Source organism: Myxine glutinosa, chromosome 11 (assembly GCF_964187855.1).
Source record: "Myxine glutinosa chromosome 11, kmMyxGlut1.1, whole genome shotgun sequence".
Taxonomy (NCBI): Eukaryota; Metazoa; Chordata; class Myxini; order Myxiniformes; family Myxinidae; genus Myxine; species Myxine glutinosa.
The window spans coordinates 96,883,429-96,903,428 of NC_136271.1; the positions used below are offsets into that span (position 1 = coordinate 96,883,429).

Sequence of the window (20,000 nt, forward strand, 5' to 3'; positions counted from 1 at the left end):
GTGTCACCTACGGAGAATATATATATATATATATATATATATATATATATATATATATATATATATATATATATATATATATATATATATATTGATATTGGAGAAAATGTACAAAAAAAATGTAACTCGTTTTCATAAAGTTTCGTTTGAGTACAAAGTGGACGCGGATGGGCTTTGCATTTTGAGATGATTTGTAGTTATATTTGTTTTTTCTATACCACAATATAAAGCAGTTAATACTGTAAATAGTATATAGTCAATTGCCAAATGATGTGGTTATAAGCAAGTACAAACTGGTCTTCGTTTCCTTGTGAAAGAATAATCGTGGCTGCAGGAAGTAATGCTGCTTGTCTTCTCTGCAGTTCCTCAGCAGAACACCAAAGTGCAACGAACGAAGAAGTTTCTAATGGATATTCATGTCAAGGTGAGAGATTCTCACTGGCTGTGCACCTGAGCACATACCAAACAGAACTACTCACACTTTCCCCACATGATGCAGAGTACGTACTGATACCATTACACCGTACTTGCAAACGAACCGTGAGCCACAACAAAGTAGTTAGACTAATTTGTTTGAGTTTGTCACGGTTTGTGGAAATGGATTTTGGAGAACGTTTGCATCGCCCAGCAACGCATGCTTACAAATGACGTTGCTCGGGAATATGTCGTACAAACATGCTTGCAGTGAACATCGGAATATTGCTGCATTATACGCTGCTCCGCCTGATAACTTCGGCTTCGAGGAGTGGCTTGTGCTGGATTGGACAAGGCTCGCCAGTGCGGTATGGTATGATTGGCTAGTGCAGATGAGACGTTGCTGTCCGCATCTACACTGGTCACTGATGGTGCAACTTTTGAAATCATGAGTGTTGCTGTAAGCAAATTGAGAACTGGTGGAGTAAAGTAAAATATGGAAACAAGTAAGAAAACAAAAATGTTTTCAAACTTTGCAACCACCTTCCCTTGAGTTTATACACTACCCGAACACTGCCTTGGAAGATATTCCTGGGCCTGTGCGAAGTCCAGGATGTACAAAAGTCAACGGAATTTCTTTCATAGTTGTTAATTTAACTGGTGAAGTATTTCTAACTTCAATCGGCACAATTCTTTCGGCACTCGTAATCTTCAGACATACACTTGTTTGAGTTTGGCCTGAACCCTCACAAATCTCATGTGTGATATTTTGAAATTTTCTGCAACATTCTTTCTGGCAGTCACCAGTTTCATTAATCTTTTTAGGCTTTAATCTCATGGTGCTTCTGATCAAGGTTTGCTCTCATCATGTAACTTTAGCCCCTTGTAAAAATATTTTTAAAAGGTTTGACTTGAATAATCATTTTGCCAGGATAAGGTACAATACTGAGAGAGGTGGGTCTGGGTAACAGGGGAAGAGGAGGGCCGAGTGAAAGCGGCCTGATAAGAACGCCATGAAAGACTGGTGGAGGCATCTCCTCTGTATGGAGCATTTGGAACACTCATGGAAATTTGGAACATTTATTGCACTAAGAACCAGACCTGAACAGGTCACTACCCATTTATACTGAGCATTTTTGCTACTAGCAACGATACCCGCCCTAAGGGCGGGGCTTCAATTGGGAGGCCCAAGTGAAAAGGCAAAATATCAGAAATTGAAGGTTTTTATTTTATTTTAAACAATTTATATAAACATCCGTTAAATCACATCACACGCAAATCATCAAAATCTAAACAGTATTTGTAGAATTTCAATAAAAGCCACATCAGTGTTCATATCGGTAAATATTATTCCATCGTGTTTAGAAAAATTGGAAAAACAATATAGCCTATTTTACTCCAGGGGGTCCCAGGATTACACACCCAAAATTTCGTTGCGATCGGTTCAGCCGTTTTTGCGGTACCTGGGAACAGACAGACAGACATTTGGTGAATTATAGTAAGGTTTATACTGCGGCACATGTGCAGACATTTATACTGAGCAGTCGCAGGAATCGAACCCACAATAAGGACAATAAAGCCATGGTTTACCCACTCCCACCATCAAGCCAATCAGTCAATGACAAACTATTTTATGCTTCCTGGATATCGATGAAAGTTTAAACTTTACATTTCTCCATAATCCTTTGAAAACAATGCTGTCCTATTAATAATAATAATAATTCATTTATTTTGTATAGCGCTTTTCCAGAAGCCCAAAGGCACTTTGACAGAGTGGAAAACATAATGCATAACAATACATGAAAACAACAATTGCAAAAAGACAAGAATCAATAGGGAAATATTTAAAGCAAAAGGAGGGAGAAGGAGAAGTGATAGTCAGGGGTTAAATTTAACTGAAATTTAACTATTAACTGAACAATCATTTTGTCATTCCATCTTCAACTTTCTTCTACTTCTTGCCTAAAATTTGTTGAAATATATGTGATTTGTCAAGTTTACACTCATTTTTCATATGTTTTTACATGGACCACAATAAAGAATATGAATGATTATTTAAAAATTGAAAATCTGGCCCTTCCTTGGACAATCCGAGAAAGTATCTCATTCCGAGAACGATTGAACATCCCTCATACCATGGGGATTGCCATTTTTGACTTTCGTATTTCTACAATTTTCTCGTTCTAGTAATTTACAAAATTTAAAACCTTTGGATAACCATGTCAAAGATTTGACTTTACATATAATTTCTTCACAGGATATAAATTTGCCAAATGCACAGTATGGTTTACTTGCATCCGTAGCTTATCCACTTCCATGGTTATTTACCGATCCTTTGTTCTCATGGCGCGATTAGATTTTCAAAAATACTCATAAATATCCTCAAGAGATGAAGTACATTTATTCCGTGGAGTTTTATTTCTGAAGTCCGTGGCAATTTATAACAAGAATCAATTTCATAGGCACACAGCTCCGATATCCCATATATATCAGATCTTGGTACTTAATTAATTAGTTACTTTTATTGTCTGTCTGTTTTGTGCCCCGATGAGATTTTAGATGAATTACTATCTTGTTATAAATATATTGATAATTTTTTATGCTTCCTGCAGTTGAAGTATTTACATCCTGCGCATTGTCAATAGTGACCACTGTTTATCACCTTGATTCTGTATTTAAGCTGCGTTCAGGATTGTGCTGCAGCGGACGAGAAAAGCTCAATGTCACTGGCATATCTTCATTCTACTCTGCTGAAATAGTGCTTGGACTTTTTGGTGTTTATGTCTGAGCAAATCGTTCCTGATGTTGGGATTCCCAGGTTCGAGTCTCAAATACTGTGTAAATTATATTTGCTTCATGCGATGTCTTTTACTTTCCTTATCCTACATGTAACAGGTGTACAAGCTGTTGCTGGAGCTTCAGATATTGATTTTAGACTCAACAAAATCAATGTTTCATTTGTATTTAAACAATATCTTTATTCCCTGATTACAACTCTTGATGATCATTTTATTGTTGTTGTTGTTGTTGTTGTTGTTGTTGTTGAATCTTCAAGTTCTATAGGATGGTGCAGAGGAAGTGCACTTACCTTTGAGCTGACTAGTGTGGGTTTGATTCCCAGTGTGGCATAGCCTGGTGTTGGCTTAGCGGTTAGGGTGCCGGCTTGGGATCCTAGGATCCTGGGTTCGAATCCCGATTGACCACTGAATTAACGCCAAGGGGGTGGACTCGGCCTGTCATCCTTCCGAGGTCAGCAAATTGAGTACCAGTTCACTGGTAATTCCTTGTGTGTCGCAAGGGGCGAATAACAGGGTTGGCGTCAGGAAGGGCATCCGGCCATAAAACATTGCTTCAAACGGTGCCCAAAAAAGGCCTACTCTAAAAAATGGGAAAAATGGCCTCTAAAGGTGGTTCATCTGAGTGTGGCATTTGTTGGATAGATAAGTTGGGTGTCCCATCTACTAGCATTCATTGGTGGACGTTAGAGATCCCACGGTGTCCTTCACAAAGACTAGGCGTGTTATCGCCGGCACCCAAATTCCGGCTATGATCAGTGTAACATCAGGCTTAGCCAGCCGGGTCAAAAACGTAGCCAAAGACCTGAGCCAAAAGTGTTCACTGGTTAACCCCACAAGGAGGTGGGGAATTATTTGGATCATCAAAGAAGTGTAGCAATTGTTGAGAGTTTACAGTATATATGGAGCTTATGTGATGTTATTTATGGAGAGTCATTTTTTTGATGTGAAGTGTTGGATAAAGTACATGTGTTCGTGCTTTTAAAAATTACAGATGTATTCCTTTACCTGCTATTTAGCGTCAAATAGACTTTGGTTATTTGAGAGAGAGAAAAAAAAGAAGAAAACACTGTGAGCTCACAATAGCGTTGAATAGTTTGAATGCTGTAATTAGGTGGTGTATAGGCAACAGACCGTTGCCTTGATAGTTTGTAAAAAATAAAAAATAGCCCAGGCATGTCTACTGCTTACATGTGTACGTAATACATCATGGTTATATATCTTGCATAATTCCAATTGCATTGGCCCATAGGCTGAAGCCTGAGGCCTATATGTACTGTCATCTTCACAAGGCCCATGCCACATATCAGCTCCAACCTGATCCTTTAAACAGTCGCTTAGGTTGTTTTGCACTGAACGGAAAACTTATAGGGAGGTCATGGCAATTGTGAATATGACACTTCCGAAGATGTCTTGGGCTTACTAAAATGGCAGACTTTGATTTATTTTCAGGTTACAATTGTGAATGTCGTCAGAACAGCTGTCCAACCAATGGGTATAGAGCTGCTCCATTACCATCCATATAGACAAACAAAAGTTTCCATCCCCAGTGAAGGGTAAAAGTTTAAGTTAATCTATCAATTTAAATTATTTCATGGGCTTTAAAAATGTTGATTGTGTTGCACTCTCGGCTTGACTCGGAGCCAAAGGTCTGAGCTACTGATACCGCCCACCGCAAAATGGTGGTGCAACATCGGACGGAGGAGTTTGGGTAAATGCGAAATAAAATTTGGCATCAATAGTATTCATGCCTGTTCTCCCGTTATTTCAAAAGCGAATGTTGACATCGCCTGCGTACACAGATTTTCAAATGCAGCGTGGGAAGCGGCCGCCATAAACGGGAGACAGATGCACAGACATACAGACAGACAGACACCATGGTTCGTAATATATGGAAGATTAATGTGTATAATTAGTTGTTTTTTTCTGCCCCTCTTTTTCTCAATTCGCACTGGCATAATTGTATTGAGTTCTCTTACATTTGTAATATCGAGTTCATTGTGAAACACTAACATTAATGATATATGGAGCACTGTCAAACAACCATTGGGTTTATATCATCAGTTTAGCGAATTTTGAGACAATGCATTTCTGATATGTAATGCCAAATATGGTTCAAAGCAAATATATAGAATAAATATAAATGTATATATTGTTACGGTGGCTGGAGCGGAACCTCTGCCGGCACCAACTGTGTTACGGTGATCGGACAGGAATCCCACTCCCGGCACCGATGTGTTACGCCCCGGGGTTCGGGTTTACTACGAGGGGGTTAACCTCCATTCCCTCCCGAACTTATCGGACCTGTTGCTGCCGCACACGAATAACTTCGTACTTAGCAGGTTGCGAATCAGCAACTACGAATGCCGATTGGTCCATCACGCGATAGCTTATCTGTACCACGTGACGTTTTCAATCGGAGAATGCACCATACGTACCCTCCGGCGGTTTCCTTTGTTCCTAGATGGAAATTTATACGTGAAAACTGTTGATAACTGCCTGGGTAATGCTAATGTCGTTATGGCCGATGCTAACCTGGGCGCGGACAATGGCGGATCAATATACAGTGGTACCTCGGCTTACGAGTTTAATCCGTTCCGTGACGGAGCTCGTAAGCCAAATCGCTCGTAAGTCAAAGCAAATTTTCCCATTCAAATGCATTGAAATGCTATTAATCCGTTCCAGCCTCAAAAAAAAAACACCAATTTTTTTTGTTAGGTGCTTTTAAATAACAAAAATGTACTTTATAAATAACAAATAATGTATAAACAAGCACGACCTCGTATATACTGTACATAATACAAGAGAATGTAAAGAAATAAACTGGTTTTATTAAGCAGAGGAGAAGAGCATGCCAGGTGAGGTGTGCGTGTTGTCGACTTGGCGAGGCAGTACGATCGTACTCCTTCTACGATATGTACGATTTTGAAGCAGAAGGAGTCCATAAAGGCTATAACGCCAGCCAAGGGCGTTACGATTATTTCAAAGCTCCGGACCTCTATCCATGAAGATATGGAGAAGTTGTTGTTTGTGTGGTTGAAGGAGAAGCAGCTCGCAGGAGATACCGTGACCGAGAGCATCATGTGTTTGAAAAGATTGAAACTCGGATATCGAGCACGGACCACGAGGTGTTTTTTCTTTTTTCTTAATCTCGGTTTCAGTGAACTTTTGCTCTGTGCTCACGTGTACTGTACCTGTACCTGTAATGGTACGTCAGAGGATGGCACCTGTTGTCATCATATTAAGTGCAAGATGTTCTGCATCGTAAGTTGGTACACCGTGGTCTTTCGGCGGTGTTTAAGCCGGCCGTCTTGGCTTCTGTCACCATTGGCATTGAGTCTTTCGATGTAGGTAGGTCGTTGTGTGCCGGTGCCTTGGCCGAATTCCTTCATTGCTGCATTGTTAGCTCACCTGGTTTTTTATACCACATCTTTGGTTATCGGACCAGCGAATGACGTCATCTCCTCCAAAGTATGGCTTATTCTCACTTGTCTTGGACGATCTTCTACTTCTAGCCTTCCACCGTGCATTTGGTGTCCACTGTACTTACTGTACAGTGCCTGGTAAAATTGATGTAATGGGTTTTTGACCGTCAACGCCATGAACCGTCATGAACCGTCATGAACCGTCAACCGCCATGAACCGCCATGAACCGCTAACACTCAAAAGCCCATTTATCGCGCCTTATAAAGCAAAACGCAAACCGAAAGCCATGCCTCTCAAGCGAGGCGTGCTTCCGTGGTCACGTGATCCACAGGTGTAGCTCATTATACCCGCACGCGCGACACGCTTTGGCGGTCACGTGACCAGCCACTCTGGAGGCGGGGATCCCCGCCGATGACGTCACCGGCTGGAGCAAGGAGATTCCTCGCTCATGTATTTCGACGATTGCGTGTTTTATATCCAAGCAGAGATGCTTTCACGGCAAGATAACCGCGTGACCGGAACCGGAAGCCACAACCGGAAAATTCAAAAAAATAAATTTTTTGAGCTCGTACATCGGATCTCGGCTCGTATCCCAAAGCAACAAACCGCCCGAGCGACGGCTCGTATCCCGAAAAACTCGTACGTTGGGGCACTCGTAAGCCGAGGTACCACTGTATATATATATATATATATATATATATATATATATATATATATATATATATATATATATATATATATGTATACAGTGCATTCAGAAAGTATTCAGACCCCTTCACTTTTTTCACATTTTGTTATGTTGCAGCCTAATGCTGAAATCGTTTAAATTCATTTTTTCCGTCATCAATCTACACTCAATACCCCATAATGACAAAAAGAAAACAGGATTTTAGAAAGTTTTGCAAATTTAATAAAAAGTTAAAACTGAAATATCACATTGACATAAGTATTCAGACCCTTTGCTATGACACTTGAAATTTAGCTGAGGTGCCTCCCATTTTCTTGATCATCTTTCAGATGTTTCTACACCTTGATTGGAGTCCACCTGTGGTAAATTCAATTGATTGGACATGATTTGGAAAGGCACATACCTGTCTATATAAGGCCTCACAGCTAACAATGCATATCAGAGCAAAAACCAAGCCATGAGGCCGAAGGAACTGCCTGCAGAGCTCAGAGGCTGGATTGTGTCGAGGCATAGATCTGGGGAAGCCTACAAAAAAAAAAATCTGCTGCACTGAAGGTTCCCAAGAGCACAGTGGCCTCCATAATTCTGAAATGGAAGAAGTTTGGAACAACCAGGACTCTTCCTAGAGCTGGCCGCCTGGCCAAACTGAGAAATCTGGGGAGAAGGGCCTTGGTAAGAGAGGTGACCAAGAACCGGATGGTCACTCTGGATGAGCTCCAGAGATCCTGTGTGGAGATGGGAGAAACTTCCAGAAGGACAACCATCACTGGAACACTCCACCGATCTGGGCTTTATGGCGGAGTGGCCAGACGGAAGCCTCTCCTCAGTGAAAGACACATGAAAGCCCGCTTGGAGTTTGCAAAAAAGCACCTAAAGGACTCTCAGACTGTGAGAAAGAAGATTCTGTGGTCTGATGAAACCAAGATTGAACTGCTTGGCCTCAATTCTAAGCGTCATGTCTGGAGGAAACCAGGCACCGCTCATCACCTGCCCAATACCATCCCAACGACGAAGCATGGTGGTGGCAGCATCATGCTGTGGGGGTGTTTTTCAGCAGTAGGGACTGGGGGACTGGTCAGGGTTGAGGGAACAATGAACAGAGCAAAGTACAGAGATATCCTTCATGAAAACCTGAAACGGGGCGCTCAGGACCTCAGACTGGGCCGAAGGTTCACCTTCCAACAGGACAATGACCCGAAGCACACAGCCAAGACAATCCAGGAGTGGCTTAGGGACAACTGTGTGAAGGTCCTTGAGTGGCCCAGCCAAAGCCCTGACTTGAACCCAATCGAACATCTCCAGAGAGACGTGAAAATGGCTGTCCACCAACGGCCCCCATCCAACCTGACAGAGCTTGAGACTCTGCAGCGAAGAATGGCAGAAAATCCCCAAATCCAGGTGTGCAAAGCTTGTCGCGTCATCCCCAAGAAGACTCGAGGCTGTAATCCCTGCCAATGTTACTTCAACTAAGTACTGAGTTAAGGGTATGAATACTTATGTCAATGTGATATGTCAGTTTTTTATTTTTAATAAATTTGCAAAACTTTCTAAAATCCTGTTTTCTCTTTGTCATTATGGGGTATTGAGTGTAGATTGATGAGGGAAAAAATGAATTTAAACGATTTCAGCATTAGGCTGCAACATAACAAAATGTGAAAAAAGTGAAGGGGTCTGAATACTTTCTGAATGCACTGTATATATAAATATGACAAAAGCTCCTTGTACATTGTTTTTACTATTCTCCTCTCTCAAGGCTTGTGAAACAACTTGAATTGTATTAATCACAAGGACATTGTGAGATGTTAGACAAGTCGATATGGTATATGCCATATGAGATTGAACCTGGTGTCTCGGCAGTGGGACAAAGTGTTCAGATGGGAACACCAAACAAGACCAAGTAATTAACACACTCTAAGATTTAAAAAATTTTAAACTTGATTGTGATTGCGGAGCCAATTATCCTCGGGGTACGCTGAGTGTCGAGTTTAGTGCGAAAGGGGAAGCAGTCGGCGATGTGGCCTCGTCGGTGCGTGTGCTGCATATGAAACCGGAAGCAGAAGTGCCCGTCGGAATGCGCGTGCTCGAGACGTCTGCAACCAAAATGGCAGGACGTTTCCAGTGGGTGAGGAAAGCTCATACGCACTCGACTTCCTTTGTTTGCCGTTATTGAGCAGCTCAGTAGTAAATGTGACACACGGGCACAAACAGAGCACAGAATTAGCATATACCTAATTAACCTGAAGCCTTGGGGCCGCACCTACGAGACTCCAGGGAAGATTTAGGAACTTCACTTGCAGTAAATTTGTACACCCTTAATGTACCACAAGGCTTAAAAAAAACCCTTTGTTGAGGAAGGCCTCACAAAGTGTTTTGCAGGAATATTCTCCTGTGGTTAATTAAGCTGTTAAAGTATGCTACTTCCTTTGCAGACCCGTTACACCGGGGCAGTAAATATAATGGATGACCCCGGCACCCCGGCATTGCTGCACTTTAGATTTTGCATTTGCTTGGATTTCTTTCTTCTCCTTTTGATTTAGCCCACTGCCAATTAAATGCAGAAGCTAGCAATTACATTGGTAATAAAGGCAGATTGTGGTCATGGCTTCATGCTGCAAGGGCTGCCTTGTTGCTGGTCAGGCCCGTTCGACAAAAGCTCGCGACCGAGGGAGACTGGTGCAGCGCGGGGGTCCGAGGGGGGCGTGCGGTGCGTGCCCAAACACCGACTGGCACAAGAAGCATGCGCATGCAGCAGGGTTACCTCTTGTCGCCATGCCACGCGGATGTTGCTCGCTGGGTGCGCAACCCGTTTGCTCTCTATCAATAGCTTTGATGAATGGGGTGGCCCATCTCATGGCCTGGCGTGTTTGCAATGCAACCAGGGGTTATTAGCGCGACGGCTTCATGGCATTAATCCACAGGTCATTGCGATGCTTTAACCACCTTGCTGTTGCCATGGATAAATACACGAAGGACTTTCTCAATGAATAGGCTTTCCGGAAGCTAAAGCGATCACCAGAGGCCTTAATTTTGGCACAACTTTCATTTCTTCTTAGATTAGGCTCATTATACAATTTGTGCCTTCTGTGCTGCCATTAAGTAGTACATACATTATGCTTGTGAGGCCAGCTGAAAAGGAAGCTTATCCTAACCAATGACTCGGCAAAGGCCAACCACCCGCATCACATCCTACAGAATCAGGCAACATCTCTGCTTCTTCCTCTGGAACCTGGCGTATCATTTCCGGCAACGTCTCTGCTTCTTATTCTGTAATCCTGTGTATCATTTCTGGCAACGTCTCTGCTTCTTCCTCTGGAATCCTGCGTATCATTTCCGGCAACGTCTCTGCTTCTTATTCTGGAATCCTGTGTATCATTTCTGGCAACGTCTCTGCTTCTTCCTCTGGAATCCTGCGTATCATTTCCGGCAACGTCTCTGCTTCTTCCTCTTGGAATCCTGCGTATCATTTCTGGCAATGTCTCTGCTTCTTCCTCTGGAATCTTGCGTATCATTTCCGGAAACGTCTCTGCTTCTTCCTCTGGAATATTGCGCATCATTTCCGGCAACGTCTCTGCTTCTTCCTCTTGGAATCCTGCGTATCATTTCTGGCAATGTCTCTGCTTCTTCCTCTGGAATCCTGTGTATCATTTCCGGCAACGTCTCTGCTTCTTCCTCTTGGAATCCTGCGTATCATTTCTGGCAATGTCTCTGCTTCTTCCTCTGGAATCTTGCGTTTCATTTCCGGAAACGTCTCTGCTTCTTCCTCTGGAATCCTGCATATCATTTTCCAGCAACGTCTCTGCTTCTTCCTCTGGAATCCTGTGTATCATTTCTGGCAACGTCTCTGCTTCTTCCTCTGGAATCCTGCGTATCATTTCCGGCAATGTCTCTGCTTCTTCCTCTGGAATCTTGCGTATCATTTCTGGCAACGTCTCTGCTTCTTCCTCTTGGAATCCTGCGTATCATTTCCGGCAATGTCTCTGCTTCTTCCTCTGGAATCCTGCATATCATTTCCGGAAACGTCTCTGCTTCTTCCTCTGGAATCCTGCGTATCATTTCTGGCAACGTCTCTGCTTCTTCCTATGGAATCCTGTGTATCATTTCCGGCAATGTCTCTGCTTCTTCCTCTGGAATCCTGCGTATCATTTCCGGCAACGTGTCTGCTTCTTATTCTGGAATCCTGTGTATCATTTCCGGAAACGTCTCTGCTTCTTCCTCTGGAATCTTGCGTATAATTTCCGGAAACGTCTCTGCTTCTTCCTCTGGAATCTTGCGTATCATTTCCGGCAACGTCTCTGCTTCTTCCTCTGGAATCCTGCGTTTCATTTCCAGCAACGTCTCTGCTTCTTCCTCTGGATTCCTGCGTATCATTTGTGGTAGGCCTACTTAGTTTTGTTTCATTCACAGATTTTTTTCAGTACATTTTCAGTACATGTTTCATTCAGTACATTCCTAGAGTGATCAATATTCCAGACATCGGTGCAAATTACCTAATTGGGTCAAAATGCTGCTTTTGTAAACAATAAACAAGATGCTCGTGGCAATTGCTTCATAAAAATAATATAAATTTATAATACCGCTTTAAAAGGGCACTTTGCAACAGAGTCATGCACAAATAATGGGGTTGGTTATTGCCTTGCTGGCAGTTTTACATTAGATAGCGTAGTAAAATGGGGATGCTCTGTGGCAGCTTTTGTAATGTTTAAAATCCTGGAATCCTCAGGTCTATCTCCATCCATGTCACGGGGTTATACCTTCAGACGGTTCTTACTCCTGGCAAAAATCAGTTCATACCGCAATTCTGCTTTCTTATTACTGTGCTGGCAAATATGCTTGTGCACCAGGAAGTGAGATCTTAAATTTGGTGTAAATCGAAAAAAAGTCGAGATTAGCAAAACTGTGCGTTGATGAGTTGTGGGGACACATTTGGTTACCTCTGCCACCGAAGTGGACGGAGGTAATATGTTTTCACCTTTGTTTGTCTGTTTGCTGCGAGCATGTCTCAAAAAGTTATGGACGGATTTGGACGAAGCTCGATGGACAGGTTGGGTGTGTGCCAAGAATAGGATGATTCAATTTTCGGAAAGATCTGAATCTGGAACCTGATATAAGAATTTTAAAAACTTTTTAAAGTGATTCTTCACCATTGAGAGATGGAGGCAAAAACGATTTATAACACAATATCACAAAACTTTGTGGACGTGTTATGACAATGCTAGTTGGATGAGTTGGTAGGTAACAAGAACAAACTGTTTAGATTTTGGTTCAGGTCTGAATCCAGATCCGGCCTATCAGTAGGATATAAAACGTAAACTGTTCAGCCTAACGGAGGTATGCTCTCTACCGAGTGTCGTTCTAGTTGTTTTGTCTGAATCTTAACTTGATTAATCCGGATTTAATGCAATCTTCAATACATCACGGGTGGTGAAGGTTGTGGTAAAGTTTCATAGAAATAATGTGTATAGTTTCAGAGGAAAAAGCAAATTCCTATTTTGGGGGGTCAAACCCGGACCCACTTTGACCCCCGGTTGACCCCCTTCGACATCGATTTTGTTAATTATGTGAACAAACTTTAGTCACAACACAACAACTATCATTTGTGCCAAATGTGGTCGCAATCCCATCAGCGGTTTCGGAGAAGAAGTTTCAAAATGTTTACGGACGGACGGACTGACGGACGACGTGCCATCGCATAAGCTCCCCTGAACTTTGAGCTAACAACAGGTGAGCTAACAACAAAATAATAATGGGGCAGCACAGCACCTAATTGTTATTGTTCGATTGTTGTGAGGTAAGCATTGTTAACTAATTGTTATTGTTCGATTGTTCTGAGGTAAGCATTGTTATGTAATTGTTATTGTTTGATTGTTACTATTGTTCGATTGTGTTAGATTGTTACGTCATTACTATTGTTTGATTGTTGCGCGGTAAACATTGTTACCTAATTGTTATTGTTCGATTATTGTGAGGTAAGCATTGTTATGTCATTGTTATTGTTTGATTGTTACTATTGTTCGATTGTGTTAGATTGTTACGTCATTACTATTGTTTGATTGTTGTGCGGTAAACATTGTTACCTAATTGTTATTGTTCGATTATGGTGAGGTAAGCATTGTTACCTAATTGTTATTGTTCGATTGTTGCAAGGTAAGCATTGTTACCTAATTATTGTTTGATTGTTGGGAGGTAAGCATTGTTACCTAATTGTTATTGTGAGGTAAGCATTGTTACCTAATTGTTATTGTTTGATTGTTACTGTTGTTCTATTGTGTTCAATTGTTACCTAATTGTTATTGTTCGATCGCTGCAAGGTAAGCATTGTTACCTGATTGTTATTGTTTGATTGCTGTGAGGTAAGCATTGTTACCTAATTGTTATTGTTAGATTTCTGCAAAGTAAGCATTGTTACCTAATTGTTATTGTTCGATCGCTGCAAGGTAAGCATTGTTACCTGATTGTTATTGTTTGATTGCTGTGAGGTAAGCATTGTTACCTAATTGTTATTGTTCGATTGCTGTGAGGTAAGCATTGTTACCTAATTGTTATTGTTCGATTGCTGCAAGGTAAGCATTGTTACCTAATTGTTATTGTTCGATTGCTGCAAGGTAAGCATTGTTACCTAATTGTTATTGTTCGATTTCTGCGAGATAAGCATTGTTACCTAATTATTATTGTTTGATTGTTGTGAGGTAAACATTGTTACATCATTGTTATTGTTCAATTGTTGCGATGTAAGCATTGTTATCAGTATTGTTCCCTCCTCTTGCCATCTTCTTCTGCTCGCACGGACTCAAGGCCTCGCAGACAATCCTGTTTGATCTTAAATGAGGAAGTTGATCATTGTACAGAGCTCCCAAAATCATTCTCTGTGGCACTGGCGTCACTTGGGGGGTGTGGGGGGTGCGGACCTCACCGGGTGACATGATCAGAGGGGGTGACACCAAATTTTTGCAGTGCCAAGGCTTTCCGATCTTGCGATATTATCAATTGAAAGTGAGTTGGCAAAAGGCATTGATTTCGATGAAGTGATTCACAAGTTCGCAGCTTTGAAGGCCAGGAAAGGAAAGTTCTGAATTAGTCGACATGTTCACTAAGTGCTGAAATGCTTGTGTATTTGTTCCTATTTATTTTTATGGCATTTCATTTATGAGTATATTTCCATATACATTTGTCTACAAGTTCTACATTATTTGGGCCGTTATTGATTACAACAACACAAACAACATGCATTTTAAGGCCATTTTCCCTGCTAGAGCGGGGGTTAGCCTTGCGGTCCGCATGACAATCTTCTCCATTTTGCCCTATTTTCTGCATCTCTCCTTGTTAACCCCCTTGCCCGCATTTCTTCTTCCACCATCTTTAGCCAAGTCTTTCTCGGTCTTCCCCGTCCTCTACTTCCTTCTACATTCATTTCCATCACTCTTCTCAACCAGTCACTTTCATCCTTCCTCAAAACATGACCAAACCATCTCAACCTGTTCCTCTTCACGGCATCAATCACAGGCTCTATTCCCATCATCTTTCGCAATTCATCATTTGTCTTCCTCTCTCTCAACGATACTCCGCACATCCCCCGAACCATTCGCATTTCCACCGTTTCCAGCCTTCGTTGCTGCTCTACGTTCATTACCCATGTCTCGCTCCCATAAATCATAACACTTCTCACACATGCAGCATACACCTTTCCCTTCAGCTTCAACGACACTCCCCTCATCAGCACACCACTCAGTTCCCGAAACGTCTTCCATGCACATCTCACTCGAGCAACCGTTGCCGAGTCTGATCCACCTTCTCCATTCAGCATGTCTCCGAGGTAGCAAAATGTTTTCACACCTTCCAGCTTCACACCGTCACCAAGATCCAACTCAACATTTACTCCATCTGCAGCTCCCTCTGTGCACACCTTACATTTGAATGTAGCTGCCACACTGGTTAATGACCCTCTCAGACCACTACATTTTTGATGAACCCACTCAGCGCACATTGTACATTGAATGGAGTTCACTCCGACACCCTTCCTGCACACAGCACATGGCCACTTCCCAGTTCTTTCCACCTCACCACATGCTTTACCACTTGCCATCACATTCGTCTTTCCTATATTCACCTTCAGACCTTTTGTCTCCATACATTCCTTCCACTTGTTCATCTTTTCCTTCAGTCCATCCATACTTTCCGCAATCAACACAAGATCATCTGCATACAACAACTCCCACGGTAAACCCTCCTTTACGTTCTGAGCCAGCACCTCCATCACAGCTACAAATAGTAGTGGACTTAGTACCGACCCCTGATGCACTCCCACCTTCACCTCAAACTCACCACTGTTCCCATCCTTCGTCCTTACAGCTGGGACGTCCTTACAGCTTCGTCCTCGTCCTTACAGCTTCGTCCTCTTTTGTACATTGCCATCACTACTCTGATCAACCATTCCTCCACTTCTAACTTCCTCAATGCCCATGTCAATACTTCGCGTGGAACCCTATCGAATGCTTTCTCCAGATCAACAAACCCCAGAAACAACTTCTTCCTCTTCTCCATGTACTTCTCCTGCAACTGCCTCACAATAAAGAGCGTGTCTGTCGTTCCTCTTCCTGGCATAAATCCAAACTGCATTTCGTCGATCTTCACCTTCTTCCTTATCCTCCTCTCCAACACCCTTTCCAATACCTTCATTCCATGCTCCAATAACTTTATCGCTCGGTACGAGCCACACTCCAGAGGGTCACCTTTCCCCTTTTAGAGAGGGATGAGGGTACTCAGTTCCCAATCCACTGGAACGCAGCCTTCTTTCACCACCAGATTACAGATCTCTGTCATTCTCTTCACACCCCAACTTCCTGCTGCCTTCAATATATCTCCCACAACTCCCGTCAGCCCTCCTGCTTTTCTACTCTTCATTGCTTTTATCGCTTCCTCAACTTCCTGCTGCCTTCAACATATCTCCCACAACTCCCGTCTGCCCTCCCGCTTTTCTACTCTTCATTGCTTTTATCGCTTCCTCAACTTCCTTCTCAGTTATCTTCTCTGCCGGTCCTAAAACTGGGTTACTCTCTATGCTGCCATCCCATTCATTCTCTGTATTCAACAGCATTTCCATATATCTTTTCCATCTTCCTTTAATTCCTTCTGGGTCCACAACGATTTGTCCCACTTCATCCTTCAAGCAACTCACCCCCATCACATCACACCTCTCTTTCGCTATCTGCTTTGCAATCCTGAATACCGCTCTCTGACCCTCTTCCGAATCCAAGCGTTCTCCGAACATTTTCCTACATGCCTGCTGCGCCTTTGCTACCTCTTTCTTTGCAGCCTTCTTGGCTGCCTTATAACTTTCATGCTCTGCTTTTTCTGCTCCTGTACCCTTCGCCTTCTGCCACTCCTTGAACGTGTTCCTCTTCTCGTCAATCCTCTTTCCAACTTCATCATCCCACCACCATGTTTCTGAGTGCCTCGGTGGTCCTTTTGTCCATCCACATACCTCACCAACGGCTCCCAACAGACTATCTTTCATTGACATCCAACCACGTTCAAGCTCAACCACATCATCCTCTACCCTACTCAGCCTCTCTTTTAATGCCTCCCTTACTGTCACCTCTTTCAACCTCCACACCTTCATTCTCGGTTGGTACTTCACCCGCCGAGCTCTCCTCGCACCTTTCACCCTTATGTCGCAGACAACCAAGTGGTGCTGTGAAACAGCCTCCTCCCCCGGGATCACCGTTGTGTCCCGCAGGTGCCCCCTATCTCGCCTACGCACCATCAGGTAGTCAACGGTTGTCGTCGACCCACCTGACGTGTATGTAACAAGCTTATTATCCCCTTTCTGGAACTGAGTATTACAAATCAACAAATCAGCTCCATCAGCAAACTCCAAAATCCTTTCACCTTCTCCATTTCTCACACCATATCCGTAACCCCCATGAACTCCCTCAAAACCATCCATACTCCTTCCCACATGTCCATTTAGGTGTCCTCCTACCACAACAACTTCCTCATCTTTCATGTTTTCCATCGGCTTCTTTATCGCACACCAGAACTTGTCCTTCTCTTCATCGCTCCGACCAACCTGCGGAGCATATCCCGAGATGACGTTCACCAAGAGCTTTCCAATCATCATTTTCACCATCATCAACCTATCACTCACTCAAGACACACTCACCACACTGTCTACAAACTCCTCAGAAAACAGGACACCAACACCATTCACGCCCTCCAGGCACCCTTGCCACACAAACTTGTATTTCTGTCCCTGCCTACCCTTCACCATTCTCAAACCACTTCCCTTCCATCTCGTCTCTTGCACACAACATATGTCCACTCTTCTTCTGACCAATACTTCCACCACTTCTCCTGATCTCCCTGTCATTGTCCCTACATTCCATGTCCCAAACCTCAGAAACCGATCTCCACTTCGGGCTGTACCCTGCCCACATGTAGTTGTAATCGTCATGGTTCTCTTTTTGAGGCAATGTTTTTATGGCCGGATGCCCTTCCTGACGCCAACCCTCTTTGTCGCCTCTTACGACACGCAGGGATACGGTGTACCTATTCTAACCAGGGTACACACCGGGGTGGGCCGTTATTGATTATGCAAACCTAATCCATTAATGTATCTCATGTAACAATAAAGTTTAACGTTAAAATCAATATAATTTTTATGTAGTTCTTAAACGTTTTCACTTCGAATTCTATTGTTTTCTTACCGAATTTTCACTTTAACCACATGAAACTATGTAAATGTAAATACATTTAGGCTGTGCGTATGATATTGTAATTTAAAGGTGTAATTTAAATTTTGCTAGTTGTTTTTGTCACTGCTATTGCCATTACATTCAGTGATATATGGGAATTACGAATTTATTTTTATTTGTATACAGAATCGAGGCTCGTGAAAGAGCTAACATTTATCACACAAACAAATCAAACAGACAAACAAACAAAGTATATAAAAAGGGGAGCGGTAGACAAGATGGGGAGAGAAGGGGAAGCACATAAACGCAACATTTGAGAGCAGGGACATCGGGAATGTGTGGGAGGGAGAGGGCTTGGGGAGGGGTTGGGGGGGGGCGGGAGAAGTATAAACACAAGGACACCAAGAACTTCCAGGAAAGAAGTTGGTATTTCAAAAAGGTGGATTTGGGGTGAAATTAGCGGGGGTAGAAAAGATCAAGGTTTTGGATGGGGGAAGATAAGAGATGGTGGTGAACAGCCGTTTTAAAGACCTGGAGGGAGGAGTGGGATTGATTTCCAAGTAACATTAGTACAAAAAACATTACTAAGGATTCTGTATGGTCTGGTATGGGAGGAGGTCCATGCACTCAGGTTCACTATGTATCGGCCAGTCAGGTTCACTGTTTTTTCGTTCAAAATTTTGGTAGATTAGCAAAACTATACATTTTTGGAATATTCAGAGCATGAGGAATCCAAAAATTAATGTTGGCATTTGCGTAGACACCTTTGGGAAAATAACACTCAGGACAGTGATGAAGATCTGTAAAAGCATATTCCTGAACGGTATAGACCTCGTAGATCCTGTGCGTCGGACTTATAGTTCAATCTGATACTAACAAGGCTGCTTTCTTGCTTTATAAACCCATACCTGTAACTTCAAAGGACTTGCAATATCATGTATTATGTAATGCAGTTATATCACAAATATAAACACAATGGTTTTCAATTACCTTTGCTTGTTGCTTTTCTATAATCCTGAGCACTATTTTGAGGCCTTTCTTGGATTCCTTGACCCAGAAAACATAGGATTAGCATATTTAATGAAGTTTCTAGGTTGACGAGAAGCCGAGATAGCGCAAAATATGTATTTTATGGCGGCCATTTTGAAAATCCAAAATCTGTGTCTGTGCAAATGCCAACATTGATTTTCGGATTCTCCATTCTCTGATGATTCCAAAAATGTACAGGTTTGCTAATCTCCCAAAATTTCGAATGAAATTATATTTGTTAACATGGTGAACCTGACTACTGGGGGGAGGTGGGGTGTGACACCATGAGTTACCGCACTGGGTGACAACAACCCTGGTGACGCCACTGCTCTGTTGTGTGTTTGTTCATCTGTGTGTTTTGTGTTTTAATGTCCAAGAGTAAGGCTCAGTTCTCTTTCCGCTTACTTTTTATAACGAAGTGAATAATTTATAACCTGTGCACGTCTGAGCAACTATATACCTGTGCTACTTTGTACAAGCGAACATCACCAGGTAATGAGTTTGGAGGCATAATTAAATGTTATTATGTGGGAATTGTAATTGTGAATGTGTGTCGTTAAATAATTGTTTATTTTCGTAAAGCTTCTGCTTCTGTTCTTTCTTCTGAGCACATCTATGGTGTGGCTGAAGTCAAGTGAGGTGACGATTGCCTGGACCGTTTTACCTGGATAATCCGTGTGATTGGGTCACAGCAACAAGGTCTTTTGGACCATCAGGGCATCATCATCAATCCTTAGGAAAGTCTATTTAACTTCTGGAGCCTTGCCAAGACCCCGGCTCGTAGTGTGCTGAGGACAATAACACCTCACATGATGTTGTCTTTCATTTTGAAATCGTGAAATACCTGTTTTCAACCTTCACTTGATGTCAGCGCAGTTTGAGCTGCTCTTCTGTTGCCACAAGCCAAATAAAAATGATATTTGTGTTTTAGTGGGTCCTTTGGCTGTCCATGGATGG

General features: G+C 42.5%; 1 protein-coding gene across 1 annotated transcript in view; it reads left to right on the forward strand.

The window, feature by feature from the left end:
- FOXN2 (forkhead box N2) overlaps positions 1–20,000 on the forward strand; it is a 339,657-nt gene that overhangs the window by 258,748 nt on the left and 60,909 nt on the right. The window contains exon 4 of the mRNA XM_068131449.2: positions 363–424. Coding sequence (XP_067987550.2) covers positions 363–424 — 62 coding nt within the window. The remainder of the gene's footprint in view (positions 1–362; positions 425–20,000) is intronic.